General features: G+C 44.3%; 1 protein-coding gene across 1 annotated transcript in view; it reads right to left on the bottom strand.

Annotated features, from left to right (window-relative positions):
• CDHR3 (cadherin related family member 3) overlaps window positions 1–21,286 on the bottom strand; it is a 37,711-nt gene extending 16,425 nt beyond the window's left edge. The window contains exons 1-11 of the mRNA XM_026097654.2: window positions 21,134–21,286; window positions 17,391–17,593; window positions 13,468–13,636; window positions 11,017–11,108; window positions 9,472–9,566; window positions 9,264–9,368; window positions 5,465–5,613; window positions 4,340–4,529; window positions 2,539–2,704; window positions 950–1,049; window positions 710–808 (exon numbers count right to left, since the gene is read on the bottom strand). Coding sequence (XP_025953439.2) covers window positions 710–808; window positions 950–1,049; window positions 2,539–2,704; window positions 4,340–4,529; window positions 5,465–5,613; window positions 9,264–9,368; window positions 9,472–9,566; window positions 11,017–11,108; window positions 13,468–13,636; window positions 17,391–17,593; window positions 21,134–21,203 — 1,438 coding nt within the window. The 5' untranslated portion in view covers window positions 21,204–21,286. The remainder of the gene's footprint in view (window positions 1–709; window positions 809–949; window positions 1,050–2,538; window positions 2,705–4,339; window positions 4,530–5,464; window positions 5,614–9,263; window positions 9,369–9,471; window positions 9,567–11,016; window positions 11,109–13,467; window positions 13,637–17,390; window positions 17,594–21,133) is intronic.
• Window positions 21,287–22,559: the final 1,273 nt, after the last annotated feature.

Genomic DNA, 22,559 nt, shown 5'->3' with positions numbered 1-22,559 from the left:
CAGAATGAGTATCAAGATTTATTTGGAGATTTTCATATCTAAAGACCTCTCATTTTTTTCTCAGCCAAGAGAAAAAAAACAGTAAGTCAGGCCTTGGGACAGAAGGCCTGTGTTTACTGTGCTAGATTGTATGAGGGAGAGGCCACAGCAAGAAGCTGAAGCTGAGGAAGATGCCCTCCCTGTGCCAAGCTCCTCCGAGCACCAAGCAGCGCAGTGCAGAGCAGGCCGGCAGTCCCACCGGGCACACGTCACTCACCGAGGAGGCGAGAAGCTGCCGCACCGCCCTGCAAAGTCATGAGATGCGGGACTCACCGGGGATGGGAAGGGCCTCAGCCAAGGGGGTCCTCTCTCACCTGCACCACTGTCTGTAGTGGCTTCTTTACATCATTGCGATCCTTTTGAAAAGCTAATTTATCAAGAGCAGAAAGACGGTCTAAAACAAGAAATCTGAGTTCAGTTCCTGGCTCTGTCACAGATTTCTTGTGCAACTTGCTGGATTTGTCTGCGTCTCAGCTTCCATCTGTACCATTGGAGTTGCTGCCAATCTTGTCTGTTTAGGGGTACAAGGTGGCTGTTCAGTGTAACCCCAATCAAACTGGGACTTTGAGCCATTCTCCTCATTCAATTAAATAAAAATACATTTGGAGCAAAAAATGTACTTATCAACATGAAAACATTATTTCTGTCATGTAGGTGCTACTTACTGTACCTTTAGTAATTTCTGAAACATTAAATTCATACGATAAATTACTGAAGACTGGAAAAAATTCATTCACTGGCTTTATCCTGATGTAAATGTAGATGATATCTGGAAATACAACAGAAGATTAAGTCAGAGTTATGTATGATTGTGAAATTTTCTCATGCCTATATTCAAAATACACATGGCATTCCTCTCGCTCCGTGCTGTTACAGCACAGAAGATCAAAAGTGTAAAGGGGATACTTGCTTGAGTAGTTAGGCCAGGCAGTATCTTGCACCCTGACAGTCAAAGAAAAAACTTCAGCTCCTAGATTGCTTGGGTTTTCTAAATCAATACTTCCCGTCATCTAAATTAAAAAGAAACACAGTTGTATTTATACTTCCTTACATAAAGTCACAGTATGCATGGTGGTGGTTAGTTTTTCTTGATGTTCTGTGAGTGGGATCTCCCTTGGCTATACAGAATTGCCATATAGGAGTTATATAGGATGTTAATCAATTACAGGACATCATTGAATTTCATGTTCACTCTCCACTGTCTCGTGGCAATTCAAAACTGCCTCCCTCTGCCAAGAAAATATCTGTGCCCTGAGTGCAGGAAGTTGTACCATTTGGAGCAAAAGGTCTCGGCCTTTTACCTGGTGAATTCAAAGTGTTTGCAATAAACGGGCTGTTTACTGAGCCCTGTGTTGGCTCAACAAGAACCTGCTATTGCTAAACAGTAGCAGTTACTCCTTGAGATCATGCCTGCAGACCTGCCTCAGAGGTGTCAGGTTCAGCCGCAAGTGTTTATCCAGGAAAAAGCTGTTACTCAATGGTGGCTCACACAAAGTTTTAAATCCTAATTCCTTGGACTCTCTGGAGGAGCCCTATAAACGCTGGGTTTCCAGGACCAAAGCATGTGCAGCCCCAGCTTATCCTCTATAGGGAAATTCCAAGAGGGACATGACACTTCAGACAGCCTGTTGCATTATGCAAACGTGGTGATGACAATAATATCCTGTGCAGCCACAAAAATGTTTGTTATGTTGGTAGATGAAGCTGAGGACAGTGGTCATTGACATTTATACCTCAGATCAAAAATTAAAGAAAGACATCCAAAATCATTTTATTCATCCTCTAGCTCTCCCCTCTTTTAGACAGAATGCCTGTGTACTTGCTAGTTTGTGTAGTCTGCACCCTTTTTCCTTTATTTGGCCACTGTTCTTTTTAAATCAACAGAACAGCCACCACTGCATCTGTCCAACAGCTGGCGGGAGCTCTGGCCACTGCAAGTATGACAGTAGCTATCAGCCTAAGGCACCCAAATTTGGCACACAAAATCATACAGGTCCAAATCCCACGCTGCTTTTGTGAAAATTTATCGCTCTAAGTGCTTTTACAGTTCTGATCAATTGATCTGGGAAGTAGTTACTCAGTCTAGGGTTTCTCAAGTGTTCCAGTTCTTCATGCTGGAGAGCAAGGACCTCCTGTGGTCTGCCTGAATAGATGGGTATGGAATGGCATCAATTTTCTCTGCTTATCTATATCAAAGTTGGTTCTTCACACTCCCTGAAAAGGATTTTTTTCAGTCATATCTAGCACTTAGATTAAGAACTGGAGAAAACAGCTCTCTGTTCCCCAGATTCTCCAAAATCCGTACAAAGCATGCTGTCAAAAGGTACATAGTTCACGTCCAGTCGAAGAAGTCATTTTCCACATCATACTACCATGACATGAATTACACTAATTCTTTTTTATTGAACACTGAATTCAAAATAAGAAATGCCCTTAATAATTTTTCAAAAGTGAGCTCCTGAAATAAGACTATCTAACATAAAGCTGTAAATGACTGACCACAAGTCTTCCAGACATGGAATCCAGAGCGAATTTATTGCTTCCAAAACCAGATAGTCCAGTGAAATTAAATAGATTGTTTGGTGGATCAACATCAATATCTTTACAGAAATTTCTAAGATCAAGAAGAAATGTCCCAACAGTAGTATTTTCATTTCTCTCTTCCCTGTTTAAAAGAAACATGGTTCCCATCAGAGTTCTTTACATTTCTTCTCTTAAGCTCTTTATATATTACATGCCAAAACATTGACTTCCATTTTATTTTCAGAGTGAAATCCTAGATCTAAATAGACAACAGTTGATGAGGCAACTTTGAATCTGACCCATACGCTGTGGTGGATAACAGCTGTATGTAATGGGAAGGACATAAACATTTAGCCAGATCCAAACCCAAATCTTGGAACTCAACCTAATTTCAGAAGCTGCCTCGAGATCTTAACATTCAAAACTGGTTCAATTACTAATTTGTATTTTTAAAAACCTTTAAAACACTCACTTCTTCAGTACATTGTAATGTTTTCCTGCTGAGATGCTCATTTTTTTCTCCTTAACTAATACGTGGCCCATTCTGCTATTTTTTGAAACTAGAATTTCTGGGCCTGCTGTTGACATATGTGATGTCAGTGTGATGCACATGATGGAATCAGGGTGGGGGGAGATGTCAGTTTTATTTTTTAATGTAAAGAATTACATATGAAAAACTATAGGAAAACTAAGTGAAATATCCTTAAGCCCTGATTTTGTTTCCCTTGTACAGTCCCTGTATGACTAGTTCTTTAATTAGCTGATCATGTTTTTCCCTGAAGATCTTTGCTTCATTCAGATCATAATGTGAGCTGAAGTTATGATCTGAATGACAACTGGATATTAAATAGACTCTTGTGTTTAGTGTCATGGATGTAGTATCCAAGCAGTGCTCTGAAGAACTGCTGCTCCATAGAATTATGTGATTTCAATGCAAGATATTTAAATTAGCCACTGAGCAAGCAATTTAAATAGACAACTGCTAACTGGAAATCCCTCTCTGCACAAGTCTGATACATTATGATACAGGTCTCGACTTGAGACTCTGGATTCTCACCTGCAGGACCATCAAACTACCAAAAGCGCACCTGAAGTCTGTGAGGCACCCTGAACACTTCAAATAGGACAATTTTGACATCAGTCTTTCTATGCCATCACACTTCATCTGTTAAATGGGGTCAATGACACGTCCTCCTCTCATACAACTTCTAATAAAAAATAGCTGATGATCCCAAACAGCTCAGAGCACGCATAGCAAAGCCCATGAGTAAGTTACCATACACAGAGAAGACAGGAGGATATCTGGGCTCTGAAGACCTTACAGAATGCACTGGACGAGAAACATGGAGCTAAACAGGAAGAGATTTAGAAAAAAAGTTCAGGAAGTCTAAAATACAGCTCCAGAACTGTCTGGCAGGCTTTCTGTGGGGAACGATTCCCCACAGCTTAGCGTAAAGTGAGAAAGGAGCCTCGTTCCGTACGGGTCAGAAAAGTCACTCTGCACAACACATGGCTCTGATATCTTAAGGAATTTGGTACCTGAAGAGAAAGATAAATAAAGTACCTAATGATATACAGATATTTTCCGTCCAAATTTCCAGTCTGAACAAGACAGAGATTTGAATTTTGTGCCCTAAGACTCTGAGAGTGAGCACTAAGCCTTACAGGCTCACGAGGAATGTCCCTTTGAGCTTCTGGCTATAGGGCTGGGGACCCTGACTGGTTCCTTCTGGGCTGGACACTGGTCTGGGTATACGAGGCTGCTCAAAGGCTGTACCTGAAGGTGGAAGGATTGCATTCTGGCGGGTTGTCATTGAGATCTTCGATAATGATCGTGATCTCCATTTCACTGGCCTGGCCTCCGCTGGGGCTGTCCTCCACACGCACGATCACTGAGATATTGGGGTTAAGCCGCAGCGGCAGGGCTTCTCGGTCGATTCTCCTCGCCACCTGCACCACGCCAGTCGCTAGGCAGAGAGGAACCACGAGTTAGATGCTTGCCATCTGGAGGGCCCTTGGGGGCCTCAGCAGAGGGCTTGGAAAGCGGTTATATCTCCCATACACCGCAAGAGCTGGTGCTAAGCAGCCCTAAAGCAAAGGCGGTTGGGGGAAGCAGTCACGGTACACTCGCCCTGGAGTAAAAGCTCAGAGCACTGGAGCAGCCAACCCAGGGAACCCAGGGAGCAGCCGAGCAGGGCCAGCATGTTAGCGCTGCCTCTTTTGGACCGCCTGGCCTGTGGAGGGGCTCCAGCAGCGCGGTGAACCTGCGTAGCGAATCTCCCGTGCTGTGCGTCTCAACGCTAGGGCAGAGCTCAGCCTTGCTCCATAGGGCATCTTCCAGGTATGACCTGCCCACTTCGTGCTAATCTAAAGAGCGCAGGAGAGACCGGAGTTGCCCTCAGAAGGCAACGAAGATGCCTGCCTGCACAGGGGAGATCCCAACGCCAGACATTTCTCTGTCGCACCTATCTGAACCCCCAACAGCCACATGTGCTTATCTGGGCAGGAGGGAGACAGCGGGAGCATCCTATGGTCTAACTATCCGTAGCTGTTGCAAGAGCCCCAGGAGGGTCTCCAGTTTAATCTCTGAGGACTCTCAGGGATTAAAAAGAATAAGGCTGATCTTACGTCTGCCAAAGGGACCATTGTCATCCAGAAGTCAGTCAATATTTACCAGTGAGTCACCTTTGGTCTACCCTCTTCAGGGTATCTTGTTGAATCCTAGTCAGCTGACCAAAGAATTTGACCCTAAGAACATACGTACTGAGCACTTTATAGGGGTGGCCAGTGGCCACAGAAGAAAGTAAGCCAGCTTAAAACTCAGGCAAAAGTTTTTTTTCCCCAACTCTGGGGTGTCTGTTTTTAAGGTGTCAGAAGGCACGTTTTTGTTCGTCTTTCTTACATGGATTTATGGAGAAATACATTTCAGAAGACTGGATACTGTAGAAAAGTCTGCTGGGAAAGTCTTCATCGTCAGGATCTTTAGCTGTTATATTGGCAACAACAGTCCCTGGGCTTTGCTCTTCTGGAATCTTGTAGATTCTTTGTTTTCTACAAGAGAAAAGAAAATTCAGCAAAGGGCATGTCTGTGTTTGCAAGGGCAGCTGGTCAGGGATGTAGCTGAGCAGCCAGTTGTAGCAGCAGAGCCTTCCCCACACTGGGCTCAGAGATGGCTTCAAAGCTATTCACGCGTCAAGGTAAATATCGGAGTCACTGGTTCTGCCAGCTGGATGCGGTCACAAAGCATTACAGACACACAAGTAAGTGTCCTTTTCTTTCCCTGTAACTTTTTAATGGTAAAAGTGACTTGACATTCACTGAATCATGGAAGCTGAAGATGGAAGGGGGTGGTAAGTGTTCAGATATGCAGTCTATCTCCCTACAGGGCCACTAGCTTGCAAAGCCACTTCCTTTAATTTCATCATTTTGTAAGAGAAAAAAACCCAAAAAACCAGAAGCTGTAATACAGTTAATTGTTTTGGAATGAACGATGGAGGTTCTGGGGGGACAGCAGTATTATTGAGAAGGTTTCAGGTTGCCCCTGCAGTAGGTGGAGGCAGGAGGGAGCACTGTGCCCCAGATGCACACGCTCAGCGTTGCCAGCGACACCCGACTCTGATTCATTGTGCACAGAGAAAATGGTCCATTACCGCAGTTGCTTGGCACACCAGTACTCCCAGATTTCTCATGAAGTGAGTGAGTTTATGGATCAGATCTAGTCTGGCAGACAGTCACGCAGGATTGCCTATAATGATTGCAGTTGCCTGTTCACGTGGGTACCCAGGTATGCAATTATGGTACCTGAACCACGTGCAGAAGCAGGCATGGGTGAGCACACAACAACTGTGCACGTGAAGACTGATCTATTCTACTGAAACACACACACACACACACACACACACCCCTTCTGCTCACAGAAATCAAGGGGAGTTGATGATGTTCAACAGCCAGAAAAGCATTATGAATGTATTTCAAGACTGAATCCTTTTGAACATTTTAAACTTCCTATGCCATCCCTTACGTTATGGGCTTGTCTGCAGTTCCTAGCTTGAGGAAAGCAGCAGGCCCTTCATTGCCCTCTGAAAAGCAGCATCACAGGGTGGCTCGTAGTGTTTGGAGCAGAGAATTGTAGAGCCAGAACAGAAGATCCAATGTCTACAGGCCTTCACTTTCAATTTTAAGAGTGGTTAAGAAGACACAATATTTCCAACTGTTGTGTCAGCTCATATGAAAAGAGGAAGGCATACAGGAGAGAAATCATATAGGGTTTGCTCGGTAAAAACACCCAGCTTCCAGCCAGAGCAAACACAGACTCTTTGAAACTTATGGAGCCAGTGTGTTAATTTTCTGTCTCACTCTTGCTGTTGGGTCTCTTCCTGCCTTGTTTTCCTGTTGCTCCTTCCTGAGACACTCAGAAACAAAACAAATAGCAGCAGGTCTCTTCCACAGCTACCGAAAATGCCACCGCAAAATTCCTCCTGTCTCTGATCGCAGGGCAGTAAGGGTGGGACAGCTCTGATGGGTTCGATTCGGATAAGGGACATCCCCAGACCCCTGGGGAACCCCCACGCCAGCCTTCCTACGAACAGCCCCCCTTCACTGCCCCACAGGACCAGGACTCCCAGGCCCTTGTCCTGTCCCCACTGCATCTCTTACGAAGAAGCAGGACGTTTTTGAGCACGTCCCCACGGCAGCAGGTGCTAGCACAGCTGCACGGGCGCTTGGGCCGCTTGCTATACAGCCGCGTCCGGGCTGTGTCCTGTTGTCAGTCTAGCTGCAGCCTGCCACTGCCTTTGCATAGGATGGTTCAAGCAGCTCTTTCAGACACTGTAATGTAATGGAGAAGGAAGCATATGTTTGTTTTCCTGTCTTCTTTGTTTTCCACAGTCCAAAAGTTTTCCATTCATTTTACAGCCAGACTTTCAAAAGGCTGAATGCCAATGCAGTGCTGTGAACACCAAAAACAGATGTGCTTGCATATACTATGGGAACAATTAAAAAGACCCCTTACTAGTTTGGTCTTGAAAGTTTTGATCAGGAGAAAGTACAGAAGGTTTGCTAGCTTGTCAAGTTTCCCCCACTCCCATCACAGCGTTAATTATTACTGTCAGAAAATACATCGTCCCAGTGTGCAGCTCACATTTTAGCAGCGGAGAGGGGATATATGTGCATAGCAAGGACAGCTCATGGAATGTAATTTAATCTCAAGCTCTTTACAAACTGTTTGAGCTTCTCTTTTTGGTTTGTAGTGTCAGTAGAAATGCCAACTTCTAAAAGGGAGAAAATTCAAATAAATACCAGGCATTATTTGTGCCACATAAGAACTGAACCTTACACCTTAGATGTTATGGATGCTGAAGTCACTGCAGCTTTCACTGGCTTGAACAAGTCAATAAATATTTAAAAGAGCTCCTTCAGCATTCCAGACGTAAGGATAAATAAACAGAAATGGCAACATTTGAAGGAAATAATCAGTCTGGAACACAATGTGCAAATGTTGGCACTGGGATGCGGATTCCTCCTGCTTGTAGCAGCACAGTAACATGGAGCAAGTTGTGAACCTTTCCTTATTGATTATTCCAGCCATGAAGTTCAAATGTTAAATAAATAGCAAAAAAACCCCATGTCTGTTTCTAATATTTCGTCCTCCTGTTTCATCAGATTCTCCAAGGTCCAGATCCTTTGCCTCAGCACAGCAACTGTGCCTTGCCCTGGCTCCCCAGAGCCCCCAGAAGACTGCTCCAAGCAAGGGGCTGGAAGCCGCTAGGCATGGCCCGGGTGCTGCGCTGTCTCCTGCCCCCTTTGCAGAGGTGACAGGAGAGAAGCCGTCATAAATATTCACAGAAGGGGCCAGCTAAGCCCTTGGGCATCTTCAGGATCAGGAGACATAAGAAAATGTCTTGAATCCAATTGAGCATCTCTTGCAAAGTACCAAAGATGAATCAATAACAGAATCAGACCAAATCTTTAAGAATTCTGCTTGTCGGGCTCCCGCTGTGGAAGCCGCGGTCTGGGGTGCTTTCCCACGCAGAACAGCCTGCGGTAGCATAGGCGTGTTTCCCATTCTGCAAATTTTCAGCTGTATTCCAGGTTCCAGCCAGAAGTCCATTAATCTCCAAAAGCTATTTCTGACTTGTGTGTTGTGACACAACCGTTTTCTGCTTATGACACAGTGAGAGGTGGGAATGTTTCAGAGATGACTGGGATTGTTTACAAGTCTAAGTGTCTGGGAAGAAGAGGAAAAGACAGATCAAAAGTGAGACCTTTTTGTGTCTAGACACTTCTGCATGAATAAACGTCATTATGGTGAAATGCACATATGCATGAAGGGTAAATTCTGTATGATTGTATTCATATGGGGCAAAATTCACGTCTGTGTCTGAACTTGTCCAAAGGTCTTTGCATAGCTTTAACCTACCTAAATGCTAACAAGTACAGTGAGCTTGTTTGGCTTTTCTTGGCGTGAGGGCTCAGCCTGGAAAACTAACAACTGTTACAAATAAAAATGAGAATAAGAAAGGGAAATGAGGGCAAAACCTTCCAGCAGGACTTCAGGAATCATAACAAAATGAAAATACTGTTTTCGGTAGTTCTTTGTTGTTATATTAGCTTACCCTTACATCACACCCTACCACTGGTGCCAAAGCAGTAAATCTGGGAAAACATCTACATTTGGAATAAAATGGAAGTTTTTCACTCACGTGGTAAAGTAAGGTCTTTCATCATTGGTGTTAATGATATTTATATTCACTGTCTTAGTAGAACGGAGTCCTTCTGGATCTGTCACTGTTATATTTAAAAAGTAACTGTTAAATAAAAAAACAAAACAAGAATCACTCTGTTGCTACATAATGAAACTCTGCCTACAGTGAGCAAATAGAAAGACTGATGCAGAAAATAAATTCTCACCTATGTGGATCTTTCTCATAATCAAATTCTCTTTCAGAAAAAATGTCTCCACTTTCGAAGACCGAGAATGGCACTGATGGAGGGGCCAGTGAATACTGAAATTAAGAGAGCTGTGAATTAATCTTTGTATCTTTTTCTTTAAAAATCCCTCCATTCGTTCCTTGCCTTGGAGAACGGGCCAAGTTATAGCACCAGATTTGTCGCAAAACACTGCATAATGAAGCATGCAGACATAGAAAAATCTCATCTGCAGTGAGAATTTCAGCCACGGGCCATGAGCAGCACCAGAGCAAGGCTCGCGGCGAGGCAGGCAAAGGCCGGTTTTGGGGTGGGAGCAGAGCTGGTCCCTGCGGGAGAGGACGGGGCCGAGGGGCCGGGCTGGGGGCAGAGAGAGCTGTGCGCGAGGCAGCGAAGGTGCCCACAGAGTCTCAAGTGTGCAACATCAAAGGATCACCTGCCATACACGTAATAAATCTGCAAAATCAGCTGAGCAGAGCTGTCCATGGGATGCAACTTCTCTAGCATTACTTTTTGGAAAAAAAACAGGAGGTAAAGGGGTTGGAGCGAAACCACTTGCCTCCTGCAGTGACTTATTTAGTTGAAACTCTTAAAAAGCAGCTGTGTGATCATAGTTCTTTTAACATTTTTTTGCCATGTGTCCCTTCTAAATTCCCTCTCTGGAATGTTATTTTCCCCCTTTGTCCAGCATTTCTGTATTTTCAGCTTCTCATGATGTCTGAGATTTGTTACAGACTGAAAGACCAGTGGAAGTCGCTCTTAGTAACGGAGCAGAGCTAAATTCCCGGCCTCTGCTTCCTTCCTACCTAGCTCAAGCCCACGCTGCTTCGTGGTTTGACCGGGCAAAGCCTAAGTAAGGACTTCAAGGTAGCTGCTCTCCCAAATAAAGCTCCACACTGAAGCAGTATTTTCAGGGTCTGTTCTTGAACATGAGGTCCACGAAAGCCCACAAAGCCAAGCTACAAAACAATTCTTAGGCAAGTGCAGCTACTTTTGCCCTTTCTGCAAACGAAGTTCTCACTTCCCAGAAAGTCTTCCTGCTATTACGAGTATTTTCAGATCAACTAACACATTTTCTTCACTGGTCACACTTTGCCTTAGAATTGCCAAAAAGCTGAGCTTCCATTGCCTTGTAAGCAGTTTCCCTGCACTCTCATTTGAAAGAATGGTCATTGCAACACAGAAGATTCAAAATTGCATTTATTTTTAGCCACTCTCATGTACAAAAAATGCTTTGGAAGCCATTTTCAAAAAAAGAGAGCCAATTGCTACTATACCTCTGATCAGCTATATCAAACTGCCTTCACTATCCCTTAATCCTGAGGTGATGAGAACTTAAAATATAATTTGTGTCCAACTGTTGAGGCTTGGTTTTTGTGGTTTATTATTGAAAATTCTTCTTCCTAACTGACTGAACCTTTTTCTGTGTTCCTGATAAGGAAGTTCATTGTTGAAAGCTGCTGGCTATTAGCATTTCAGGTACAATGGATTACATTATCTCTTTTTTTTTTCTTTAATACAACTTACTTTGAGTTGGGCACTTTCAGGATCAGCTGCTTCAACTCGGTAAATAAATGTGGGCGGTGTTCTGCTTCCTTCCAAGATATAGATCATTATAGCTGCATGAACAGAAATATAGTCAGATAATTGGATAAGAATAAAGAACACGGCAGCAAACGTGCTGATACACCAAAGCTCCAGATGTATCACTGCCTGATGTGCGTTCTCACTGCTCAAGGGTGGTTCCAAAATCTCCATGGGAAAGAGCACAGATACTTGAAAGATGAAAAGACAGCAACTGCATATGCATAAACAGGCAACCGTCACTAATAGCTGCAATAGGGACCATGCCTTAGAGGTAAAGACTGGTCGTCATATGTAGCCTACTGCAAGCTGCCCATAGGATAGGGAGTAAAACAGTGTGTATGGTCCACATACGTTTCTCTACCGTATGGATGGGGCGAAGGCAGCCCCCTTTCCCCGTCCACCCCCTCCCCTGCCAGGAGAGCCCAGCACCTTTCTTCTTCTGTCCTGCTTTTCCCTTAGGCCTGCGAGGTAAATAAATGGTAGATGGTCTGCGGTAACTTAAAATGTTGCCTTATTAAGGGTGCTAATTCAGTGCAAAGTACATTTCTTTCCATATCAGGGCTTAGTGCGCCCAGGCTGTCCCGCACTGCGTCACTGGCAGCGGGAGAGCTTCCTCCGGGCACGGCGATCAGCAGAACGTCAGCTCTTTAGATCACATTATTTACTTCGTGCCCTTTCGTGTCCGCTGGACCTTGTGTTTCTGGACTATTAATTTCCAGCGTGACCCCTGCTGAGTGCAGCTTCTCATCCGAGCAGCGGGGATCCCAGAGCAGAGTAATGAGGATTCCCAAAGGACAACGATATGAATATAAAGTTTAATGAGGGGGAGATGCTTTTTAATAACCAGCGAATGCGCAATTAGTGTTTAATTGTAGCTGGTGCTGTTAACTAAAGCTGTACAGTTAGACAGATCAGACATCTGCACTCACCAATTTATGGCAGCTCTAGCTGAGAGTTAAGCTGATGCATTTATTTGTAACAAGCTCCCACGTAGAGGGTGTTTCATGCTGTGCCGATCCCCTGAAGTGTCACATTTAATTATTATTAGATTCCAGCAGCACCCATGATGTGCAAGACACCAGCTACACGGACAAGATGACACAGCCGCTTCCCTCGGGGAAGCTAATTTGCTTTACAAACGAAGCATTGTGTGGAAGCAGGAGCCTCCGTGTGCTTAAGAGGCGCTGGTTGAGCGGGCTGCGTTTCAGGAGGGCTGCGCTGAACCCGAGCAGCAGCAAAGGGGTCCGGATCAAGCCTGCAGCCGCTCTGCACTGCCGACCTCCCCAAGGGCGATGAGTCGCAGCCCTAAATAATGCTGAATTAGTCCAGATTTGGGGGCTGCAGCCGCCGGTTCTGAGTACACACCATGAACCCATCACAGTGCAATATTTTCAGATAGAAAATAAATTTTGTTCTGAACATTGAATTATTGAATGCTATTCTGCACAATGCTGTTAGAGTATTAACAAGGACATCAAACAAGGTCTCAATAGCTCGCAAGTAATAAGAGTATATATTTACTCACTACCTGAACTGTATGTGAATAGGTAATACATACATCATTATACTCTGTTACCTCGTGCTACAATTTTTTCAGGTCCCTCTCAGTAGTAAATTAACAAGATAAGATTGCTCAAAGAGCAAGACAATTATTTGCTGTCCTTGTTATTGACAGTGTAGTCCCCTGTATCATCTCCTGTACAGCCTGCGAAGCCGGCACTGATGCCAGCCAGGGTTTGACACTTCGACCTCGCTCCTAATACTGCCGGAGCCTCTTCGCTATTGCACCTTCCCTGAATTCCTTCCATTTTCACCATCATAAATCACAGCCTATGAGATCTCACTTAATTCCTCAGATGAAGGGGCAAATGCAATATACAGATATAAAACATTGGCAGAACATTATTTTTACTGTTTCCCCCCCCAAAAAAATTATTGCACATGCATCAAATACACTTTAAATCTATCTTGCTTCTCCAAATCAGTCCCGTTGTCAAAAAGCTACTGAAACATGTACCCCTGCTTAGCTGGTTATATCCCTACCAATCTTGAAGTTTCTAATACATACTTCTAGGGCACCTCATCTCATCAAAAAGAAAACATAAGTATTTATTAGTATAAATAACAGTTCCCTTTTACTCTTCAAATGCTTGAAAATGGCTAAATAATTTCTGGTCAAAGCTTCAGCAAAACTAAAAGGGCATTCCCAGAGATCAAGTATTCACAATTTTAGCTGAAAATAATGCTCTGATAAAAGCAATGTCCTGTCCCTCCCTCTTTTTCCTAAGGGAAAATGTTTAGGCCACTTAACTACAGGCACTGTACACAGTTACATTTTATCTCTGATACCATCTTTTCAAGTGTTGTTCTTTTCAAATACCATTATCTTACTTTGAATTGCCATATTTCCTTGAAATACAGGAGGTTCATTTTTATCTTGTACTTGGACAGTCAGTGTGTTAAGGTCAGTTCTCCCACTTGTATCTTCAACAAAAATCTGTAAATCAAAGCTCTTTGGCATAGTTTCATAATCTAGGACAGGGTTTCCAGTGGTTACAACCTGAAATGTAATAAATTATTATTAGCACACTATGCAACAGATATAAGTTATAGTCTCTATGAGCGAATACATATAAATGGACAACTTTCTTCCGTAAGCAGTGAGCAGTATTGTAGATCATCTTCTATTTGCTGGCACAGTTCTTGTCAAGGGCAGAAATGGCAGAAAAAGAGAATCAAAAGACCAAAATGTTGTGGCCTTGTGGACTGACTCAGGGACCTTTTGTGTAAAGAATAGTTTGGGAAGGAAAAAGCCTGAGAAGAGCTATGCTCCCTCACAGACAAGCCTTTGCTCTCAAGGCCAGTGGTACGTCTTGTGCTCCCCTGCTCCAAGTCCTGACCTTTCCCCACCAAGCTCCAGCAGAGCTGTCACGAGACTGCAAGCCAGGAGAAAGACCTGCTGGGCACAAGGACAGCTTCACTGTTTCAGGGAGAGTTAGGAGCATGGAGACAAGCCCTTAAACTTGTCCTGAGGAGTGCAGGAGCGTTTGGGATTTAGGATGAGTCCAGAGCAACGGCAGGATGCCAGAAGTTGCATGCCATGAACCTCACTGCTGCAGCTAATAAAGAAATCAACCCTTCCCCTTCTTGGGCAAGAAAGGAAGTTAAAACCGCCGTGAGCAAAAAAATTCCGAAGCTCGAACACCAGTAGCAGGGGGCTGTGGGGCTGGAGGGGAGGAAGCGCTGGGGCTCGCAGCAGCCTGTGTGCCAGGGAGCGTATCGGTGTATTCACGACAGTGCGGAATGGAGGAGTCTGGAGCGGATATAGAAGGGGAGTGATGAAATAAATCTTTGATTATAGCTGTGATGTCATGGCCAGAGGACAAATGCAAAAGTGGTGTCAGAAGAATTAGAAGACAGAAGCCAAAACAGAGCCAATTAATAGAGAGAGCTGGAGGAGAGTGAGCTGGGTCACACACTTTTGGGGGGCTCTGGTGCATGAAATAGCTGATCCCTAGGACCCTGTGGATCTCTCTGCTACAATACCCAAAGAGACAACCACTATTCCCTGGATCAACTCTCCCTGTCCTATACTGTGCAAATAGAAGTTGCCCATAAAAATGACTCTAACTCAGAAAAACCTCCTACAAAAGCTTGCAACTCCAATGGAGAAGATTACTCTCCAAAATGAATGTTTACTGGAGAACTAAATGTAGTAAACAGGTGCAATCAATTCAGAATGAGAAACTGTCTGATTCTTCGCAGAAATGATGTATTCTGGAGACTACCCCTCCAATTCACAGCCAAGTATTTTCACTCGTGTTGTAACTACAGCCAGATTGCCTAAGTCACATCTCCCACCCTCCTTCGTACAGACCTTGCAAGTGAAGAAGCGAATCCAGATTTTTCTCTTTTCCAGACTGTGGGAATGGGCCACAGCTTACCCCACCTCCAGGCAGGAGCAATGCTTACTTATAAAGGCAGCACTGCATGCCCTTGAAGGAGCTGTAGACTTAGTAAAAGGGAGTCTGGAGTCACCCCATAACTGTCTATCCCACCTGACGTGCAGGTGACCGTGGGCCTGTGTCTGCTGCGCTGCGCTGGAGGTTGGAGGCTCGCTAGTCCCCGCTCCCGCCTTCGCTCCCAGGCAGCAGAGGCAGGGCTGCGTCAGCAGCAGCAGCGGGGCAGCTTCGGGCAGGAGGACGTGGTCACACGCTCAACGTATCTTCTCTGCACGGGACTCTTGAAACGAGAGTAAGGCGAGGAGGAACGGGCAGGGCTCAGATCTGTGACTGTGGCTTTCTCAGAAATCCCAGAACACATCAAGAAATGTGATATTTCCTAGGCTTGTTGCCGCAGGAAAAAAATAGCCTTAGCAAACACAGAAGAACCTGTGCTAACAGGTACTTGGCTGATCTGCAAATCCCATAATTTCATATATGAAAAACTGTCTTTTTCTGTATTGCAGCAAGATTTAATGGCAATAGATAAACCTGAGGCATCTCATTACTGGCTCACATTACTTTGACAAAATGTAGCACTGATGTGCTACAAAATAGCATAAATAATTAAAAGTAACAATGTTCATCAAATAAATGAACTAAGCACACTCATGAGGGTTTATCCTTGCCTTATGAATTGAATATATTCCCTCAGCTGCTAATTCACAGAATTTGTATGTAGCTTGCATTATGAGTTTCTCAAGACGGATCTGCACCAGGCTGACCTTTTCCTTCCAGTCCTTTGAGCGAGTGAGTAAATGCTGAGAACAGCCACAGTTCCAGCAAGGCACGCAAAGTCCCCACAGGCCCTTCTGATAACAGGGCTGTGGTCTGAAATGAAGATAAGCTGTCATTTTGGAGGAAGCAGTCTCCAGCCTACACCTTTCTTGGCTGTTCATTTTCATCCTTGTATCATTCTCTGAAAAAAAATCAAGGAGCCACTTTCTATCTATTTTCATGTTCTTCTTCCTCCAGATTAATTTCTCAGTCCCATTCACCAAACAGCAACACAAACGCTTGTCTTGCACAGCCCAGAGAGGGCACAGGAGAGGAACGAGCAGCTAGAGAAAAGGTGGTGTAGAGGGCTGTGTTTTGCAGCAGAAGGGATAGCTTTAATTCGAAATGTCAAAATACAGCCTAGGAAGGGAGCTGCACATTATGAATTCTCTAGCAGCAAAGCTGGTTTAACTTCTTCATCCCAGTCTGCCTGTTATATCCTCTCAGCTGAGCCAGGTCACGTGTTTGTCTGGCCACGTTCCTATGCTTGACAGGTGAAAAACCTTTTTTTGGAGACTTTTCTGACCAAGGTCATTTCAGTGATCTGCTTCAGAAAGCAGCTAAACAAATGGCTGAATAGGCACAGTGGAGCTCTGGTGATCTGCTGGGAGGCAGGAGCATGGGAGCACGGGCATCCGCCTCCCACCGCGCAGGTTGTACCAATGAGGCGCAAACCCCCGGCGTCACGCTCCTACTTCCCCTCAAATGTTCTTCCTGAAACATCAGCAAAGAGAGAGCGAGCAGGGTCCTGTAGCAGGTCTGTGAAAACCAGAACTCCCTTGGGAACACCCAGGGAAATCAATTCAAATTAATTTTTTAAGCCACACTTCTAATGACACTCTTCAGTGTCACTGTTCAGGCTCAGACATACGAGCGAGTTACAATGGGATGACAAGTTACCACACACGAACGCTCACTGCAGTGAAAAAAAGCCTGAGCTGATAGAAATGGCTTTGCATTTGCCATAGGAGAAGGGCACACAAATGGACAGAAGTACATCGCAGTGTGTGGTAACTTGTTACGTCACGATCACTTTCTTGTGTATCACAACCCTGAGTCAGAATTAAATGTGGCTTTGATCTGACTCAGCTCACTCTACTTTGGAGGTGAATCAAATCTACTTCAATTCCAGATGAGAGTGGCCAAGCAGGAGCTGTGTGTGGCTTTAATAATGCACTTTAAACTCACAGTTACTCCATATAAATTGAGTCGAAACACTATGAACAAGCCCTCAAAGCAAAATCAGGTCCTATATGTCCTTCTTCACCTCAGATTTTCTAGAAAATCACATTTTCTATCACAGAACAAATGGAATTATGATGATCAGTATTTTTTGCCCAGATACAATTAAAAACTGTAAACACTAGTGCTACTTATTTGTCATATCTATTACAGCATGTCCAAATACTACCACAGTCTGCCTTTGCAACTCTTTTCTGATTAAAAGATGAGTCACCATGTGCCATCAGTTCTCAATAAACCAGGACACATCAGTTTACATGACAGAACATTGCGCAAACTAAACATGAGACTCACCCTGAATGCAAGACCTCCTATGGGTGTAATAGCAAAAGCTTTTGTAAGTGGATTTGAATTGATTATGGTAGGATAAATTGTAAGACTCTCAGAAGACAGCGGAAAAACAGTTACATTAAAGGTATAAACTGCAACACCAGCTGGTGCATTTTCTTCCACGGTGCTTGTTGCAGGTAAGCCCCTAAGCAGCTGGATTCTTCTTCCTGCAAGATGAAAATGAATGTAAAATTACCTCTGGGAATCTTAGGCTAGCAGGAGCACATAGCTTGTGCCAAGAGCTGCCATCAATGAGCACAAAATGACTTGCTTCTCCCTTTGCTTATGAATGGTGGCATCACCCTCTAGTAAATCCAGCGCCAATGGCAAAGGAATCAACCTTTTCTCTAATTCAGTCCTATACTACTGCCATCCACAGTGGTTGTTGCCAAGGTAGTATTGTTACTGCAATGTTTGCCTTCGGATTTGCCTTCATATAGTCACAAAGAAACACAGTATGTTTCTACCATTCCGTTTCACCCACAGTGCTAATCGCTACCTCTATGCCCTAGTCACATCAAAAGGCACCTTGAATCCCATGGGTCAGGGTGGCTAAAGAAGTGATCATTTTTGTGAAGTATGCCATCTGCAGAGCCCATTTCCTCCTTTTTCCCTCTTCTTATTCCCTCCAGCATGGCTATGTGTATGCCTGGTTCACGAGCAGCGTGAGCAGCAGCTTTTAGGTTCGAGCCATTGCGTGTCCTGCCGTGAGCCTGGAAGAAGAGCAGTCCCTTCCTTGGCGTAGACGCAGGCCAGCAAAGGCCACGTCTGGTTCAAAAGTGCCTGGAAGCAGCACAGGGCCCTATGGCAGCCAGTGGCCTTGCATGAGCTCTTTGCTACTCAGTCAGCCCTCTGGACTCTGTGAGAATAAATATCTGCTTGCTCTGACGTTTATTTGGGGGGGAGGGGGTGTTATTTTAATAATGGCCAGTTAGTGCTTCACCTTGTGAAGAGTGCCTGGAAAACGTAAATCAGGACAGCTTTTAGGGCACGTCCTGAGACAACACCTTGGTAACCTCCCGTCCCTCAACTGGCAAGGTACCTCAGTAGGAGAATACAGCACAACTGAATGAGTTACATTGCTTGTGGGGCTTTGCCAGCTTGTCCAAAATACTTGCCAAGAGAGTTGGCTGCGCTTAGCAAAACTTCCTGCACACCATGAGCCAGGACTGAGGCAGATACTGCTCACACAAGGGACTGGCCAGGCTGCTCATACACCACCAGTTCCCGTAGCAAAAGTAACAGGAGTCTTTATCTTTGCTGGGCAGCCTCAAGGTAAAAAGCTGCTGCTGGAACTGGAGTGAGGCCATTAGGGCTGCAGCATGTTTCCACCTGGACGTCCTGGACGCTCAGCCCGGAGCTCAGAGATGTAATGCCGATGGGGAATCTGTTCCTTTCCAGCACTTCTGGGCAGTGGGACAGACCCGCTTCCCTCTCCCTCTTCTCACGCAGCTGGGGAAGGGTGGCCCACATCAGCTGCCAAAGAGGCGCTCCCTAGTTGCCATCCCTCCAACAGCAGTAGCATCTTTAATCTGCCGGGAGAGAGTTCAGTCCCAATGCTTTTCAGTGATATTTGAAGAAGCCTTGGAGACTTTTGCTCCAAATTCTCCAAGATCTTGTTTTCCTGAATCTTTAGCAAAATTTTGTAGCATTTTAGAGAGAGATCACGTATGACCTTTGTATGACAGACACTATTCCTATTAGTGGATTCTAAAATAATTGTTCCCCATAGGATCACAGAAGAGCTTGGATCCCAGTGCCTTTGCTTTATCAGACAGCCAAGCTAATTAACAATAGATGAGTCAATGAGACAAAGCATGGAGTCCCATGGCCCACTTCTTCCTCCATCTCACCCCAAGAAGCACGGGTCCTTGCAAGGTTTCCTGGAGCACTTCTTACGACAGTGCAACTCCATCACACACCTCAAGGTCCTTCTCTCACAGCCAGCAAGACTTCACACACCGAATATGGGGAGGTGAAGGGGGGAACATGGGGACCCTGGTCATGTAACCGGCTGGGCTGGACTGCAGAGGAAGATTTGGCCTCTGGGGAGACTCTTGGTCTCTTCAGTAGCAGGCAGACCTGCAGCCTTGCCCAGGAGCTTCTCCACTACTGCATGGGGTCCCCCATGACACCATGCTCCAGGCACAGCTGGATGGATTGGCTCTGGCATGTGTGAAAAACCATCTTTGGAGGTGGCCTGCCAATGGGCGAGGTACAGGCTGGGATGTGGGAGACTGTGAGATGGGAACCACCTTTACAGGGAGGTAAATCTGAACAGGTCCCACTGACACCTCCACAGGACTGATTTCAGCAGAGTCGTGACTGATTTATGTCAGTGGAAGCAGGACCCAGTGAAGGACTATGCTTTTATCAATGTCCTTAAAGATTCTGGAAAACATCATCAACAAAAATCACCTATGCAAATCAGACTGAGCCAAAGGGAGCTTCTGGGGATATATTTCCATAAGAGGATCTGAACTTTTCATGTAATCTCCTGTTGATAGTGCCTGATGAATCCAGTTGTCTCAGCAAGCTACAGCTTATTAATAAAAATCATTTAAAAATCAATGAAATAATTTAAAACATTTTTAAAATGTCTGCAGAAAGAAAAGAGTTCCTATTTTCATAAAATCTCTAGAGTTTTCTTTGGCTGTTTATTCAGGATTTTTCTTTCTAAATCATAAATTCTTACTCCTTGCTCATTATTTTTAAACTGAAATTTTCAGTGCTTCATCTACGCAGATTCTTCTTGCAAATGATTTTACAAAAGCCCACCATCCATATTCACAAGTCCTTGGTTACTTCTTTGTTTCGGAGAATAAAACATCCCCGAAGCAATTTAATACACTATTTATCAGAATTACCAACCCCAAACATTAACAAACTATGCACCCAAGATAAAGAAATCATGAGACTGACTTTGAAAAGTATAGATACTTAAGTCTTATTTGGCTGTGATTTGTTAGTCCTTACAGCATGCTTGAGTCATGTCTTCAAGCTCTCCTCTCTCTGCAATCATGCAGGTTAGAAGGACACTGTTTTCCCAGGAGAGTTGAGATTCACATGCAGTCTCCTGATCACAGCTTGGGGATATCAGGGAATAACACCAAATATTGAGAGGTTCCTGAGAGCTGGCAGAGTTCTTTCAGTGCCTTGAAAGCAATTTGACCGTACAAGCAATACGAAGTGCTCCAAGTGCCACACACAGGCTGCAGTTTGAAGGTCTACTTTAAGTTACTAACATATACATACTCTTATTGGCAAATTTCCCAGGTTTTTACACTGAGCAAAGATAATAGTACTTCTTTACTAATATTCTCCACAACTGTTTTTCTGTGTGGTTGTTTGTTTAACTTCATCAAATACTAATGTTATCAATATTTGAAAGGAGAATGGTAGAGCATTAATACTAGATCTGGTTTCTTGGGGAACTGACCTCCTTTCCCAGCACTGCCATACTGAGCAGTGACTATTGCACACTGAAGTGTCTCATCAAGCAAAGTGTCTTAAGGAGGGAGCAAATTCTCTTCTTCATTATACTTCTGTAACCACAGAACTCAAATCTATTTCAGTAAGAAAATAATTGTTACTTGATTTTTTCCATCCACGTCTGATCCTTAAATATGTATTATAAAGCTCCCAAGAGAAAGTATAACAGCCAACAGTGCTCTAATTTTAGCAGTGTAATGAAATCATGTTCTTACCAGATATTACTCGCAGCAAAACCAAGAGAAGGAGCATGTTCTTCATTGTCCTTACGATCCTGTCCTTCATGTCCCCAGGATGCAAACTGAAGGAAGATCATGATACGTTTCCCCGAGTTTACATCAGCTCCACCTAAATTCTTCCTCTTTATCATGTTGTTGAGTGAGAAACCAAACAAAGGACCTGTGTCTCTAAGGGAGTTTCTAAACACTGTCAGCTTGTTTGCTTGTCAGAGCACTGTTCCTTGCTGGCTCCATCCGCAGACCTGAGCCACACTCGAGAAGACAGTCATTAATAGTCCTTTTACTGCAATCATCTTAGTTATGAAGCTTCATGAAAAGAATCTAGTAAGTTCCAAATCTGCAAATATAATGTCGCTTTCATAGCTCTGGCAAATGAAGTGCTCTCTTCACAGACCAGGATGAAATACTCGCCATTTCTTTCTTACAGCAAGAGCCTGAAGTTTTCCCATTTGCTCTGGGTATCAGAGAATTACTCAGACCACACACACTACGTATCCGGAGGTAAGATTGCAGCTGATGTGCATAACAAAGTTAGCTTTACTGTAGCCATCTCAGGAATCAACTGCAGTCAAACAGCGTGGACCACAATGCAAAATGTACTGCTCCCTTAGCTTAGCTATTTAGTTAGCTAGCCACAGGATGCCCACGCAACCTCTTTTTTTCTTATACCTAAGGGCAGGCCTAGCATTTTTCAGTGGAGTTTAATATGGAGATGGCACTAACAGTGGAACTGGATGCAGTATAGCTGCATCTGCATCGGCTCACAGAATAATTTAGGTTGGAAGAGACCTGTGAAGGTCATCGAGTCAAACATCCTGCTCAAAGCAGGTTGAATTAGATCCAGTTGCTCAGGAATTTGTTTAGTGGTATCTTGAACACCTCCACACAAGCTTGTCAGCTCTGCTAGGAGGTAGGATTTACTAATTCAGGTTTAACACAATTCTGAAGAAACAGCACTGATTTGTGAGCTACGCTAGTACCTCTGGATGGTTCTGCGTGACACCCTGTGGCTGTCCCGGTGACGGCTGGTGCCATGTCAGACAGCTCTGTCCTGCGCTCCCATGCTTTGCATAAGATAACTGGACACGCTGAACACGAACAGCTATCTTAACACTGGGACAGGCATTGCCTATACTGGATGCCTGTGCACCTTTAAACTGTAGTTTAGATGTACCCTGGAGGATTTTGCTAGTATAATGAAACTGGAAAAACTGCATTAGTGAAACCTATTCATAGGGCCTGAGCCTTACATATTTATCTGATACTGGTCTGAGGAATCAGGAGAAATACTCATTTGATGGTTGACCTTCATCTATTTTAGAGCACTTCTAGGGCTTTGCAACTTGATCCAAAATTGTGTATTGCCACATCACATCACATCATCTGGGAGCACACACTACAT

Source organism: Dromaius novaehollandiae, chromosome 1 (genome assembly GCF_036370855.1).
Source record: "Dromaius novaehollandiae isolate bDroNov1 chromosome 1, bDroNov1.hap1, whole genome shotgun sequence".
NCBI lineage: Eukaryota > Metazoa > Chordata > Aves > Casuariiformes > Dromaiidae > Dromaius > Dromaius novaehollandiae.
Note: the sequence above shows the minus strand (reverse complement) of the source record. Positions and strands in the feature narration are given on the sequence as shown.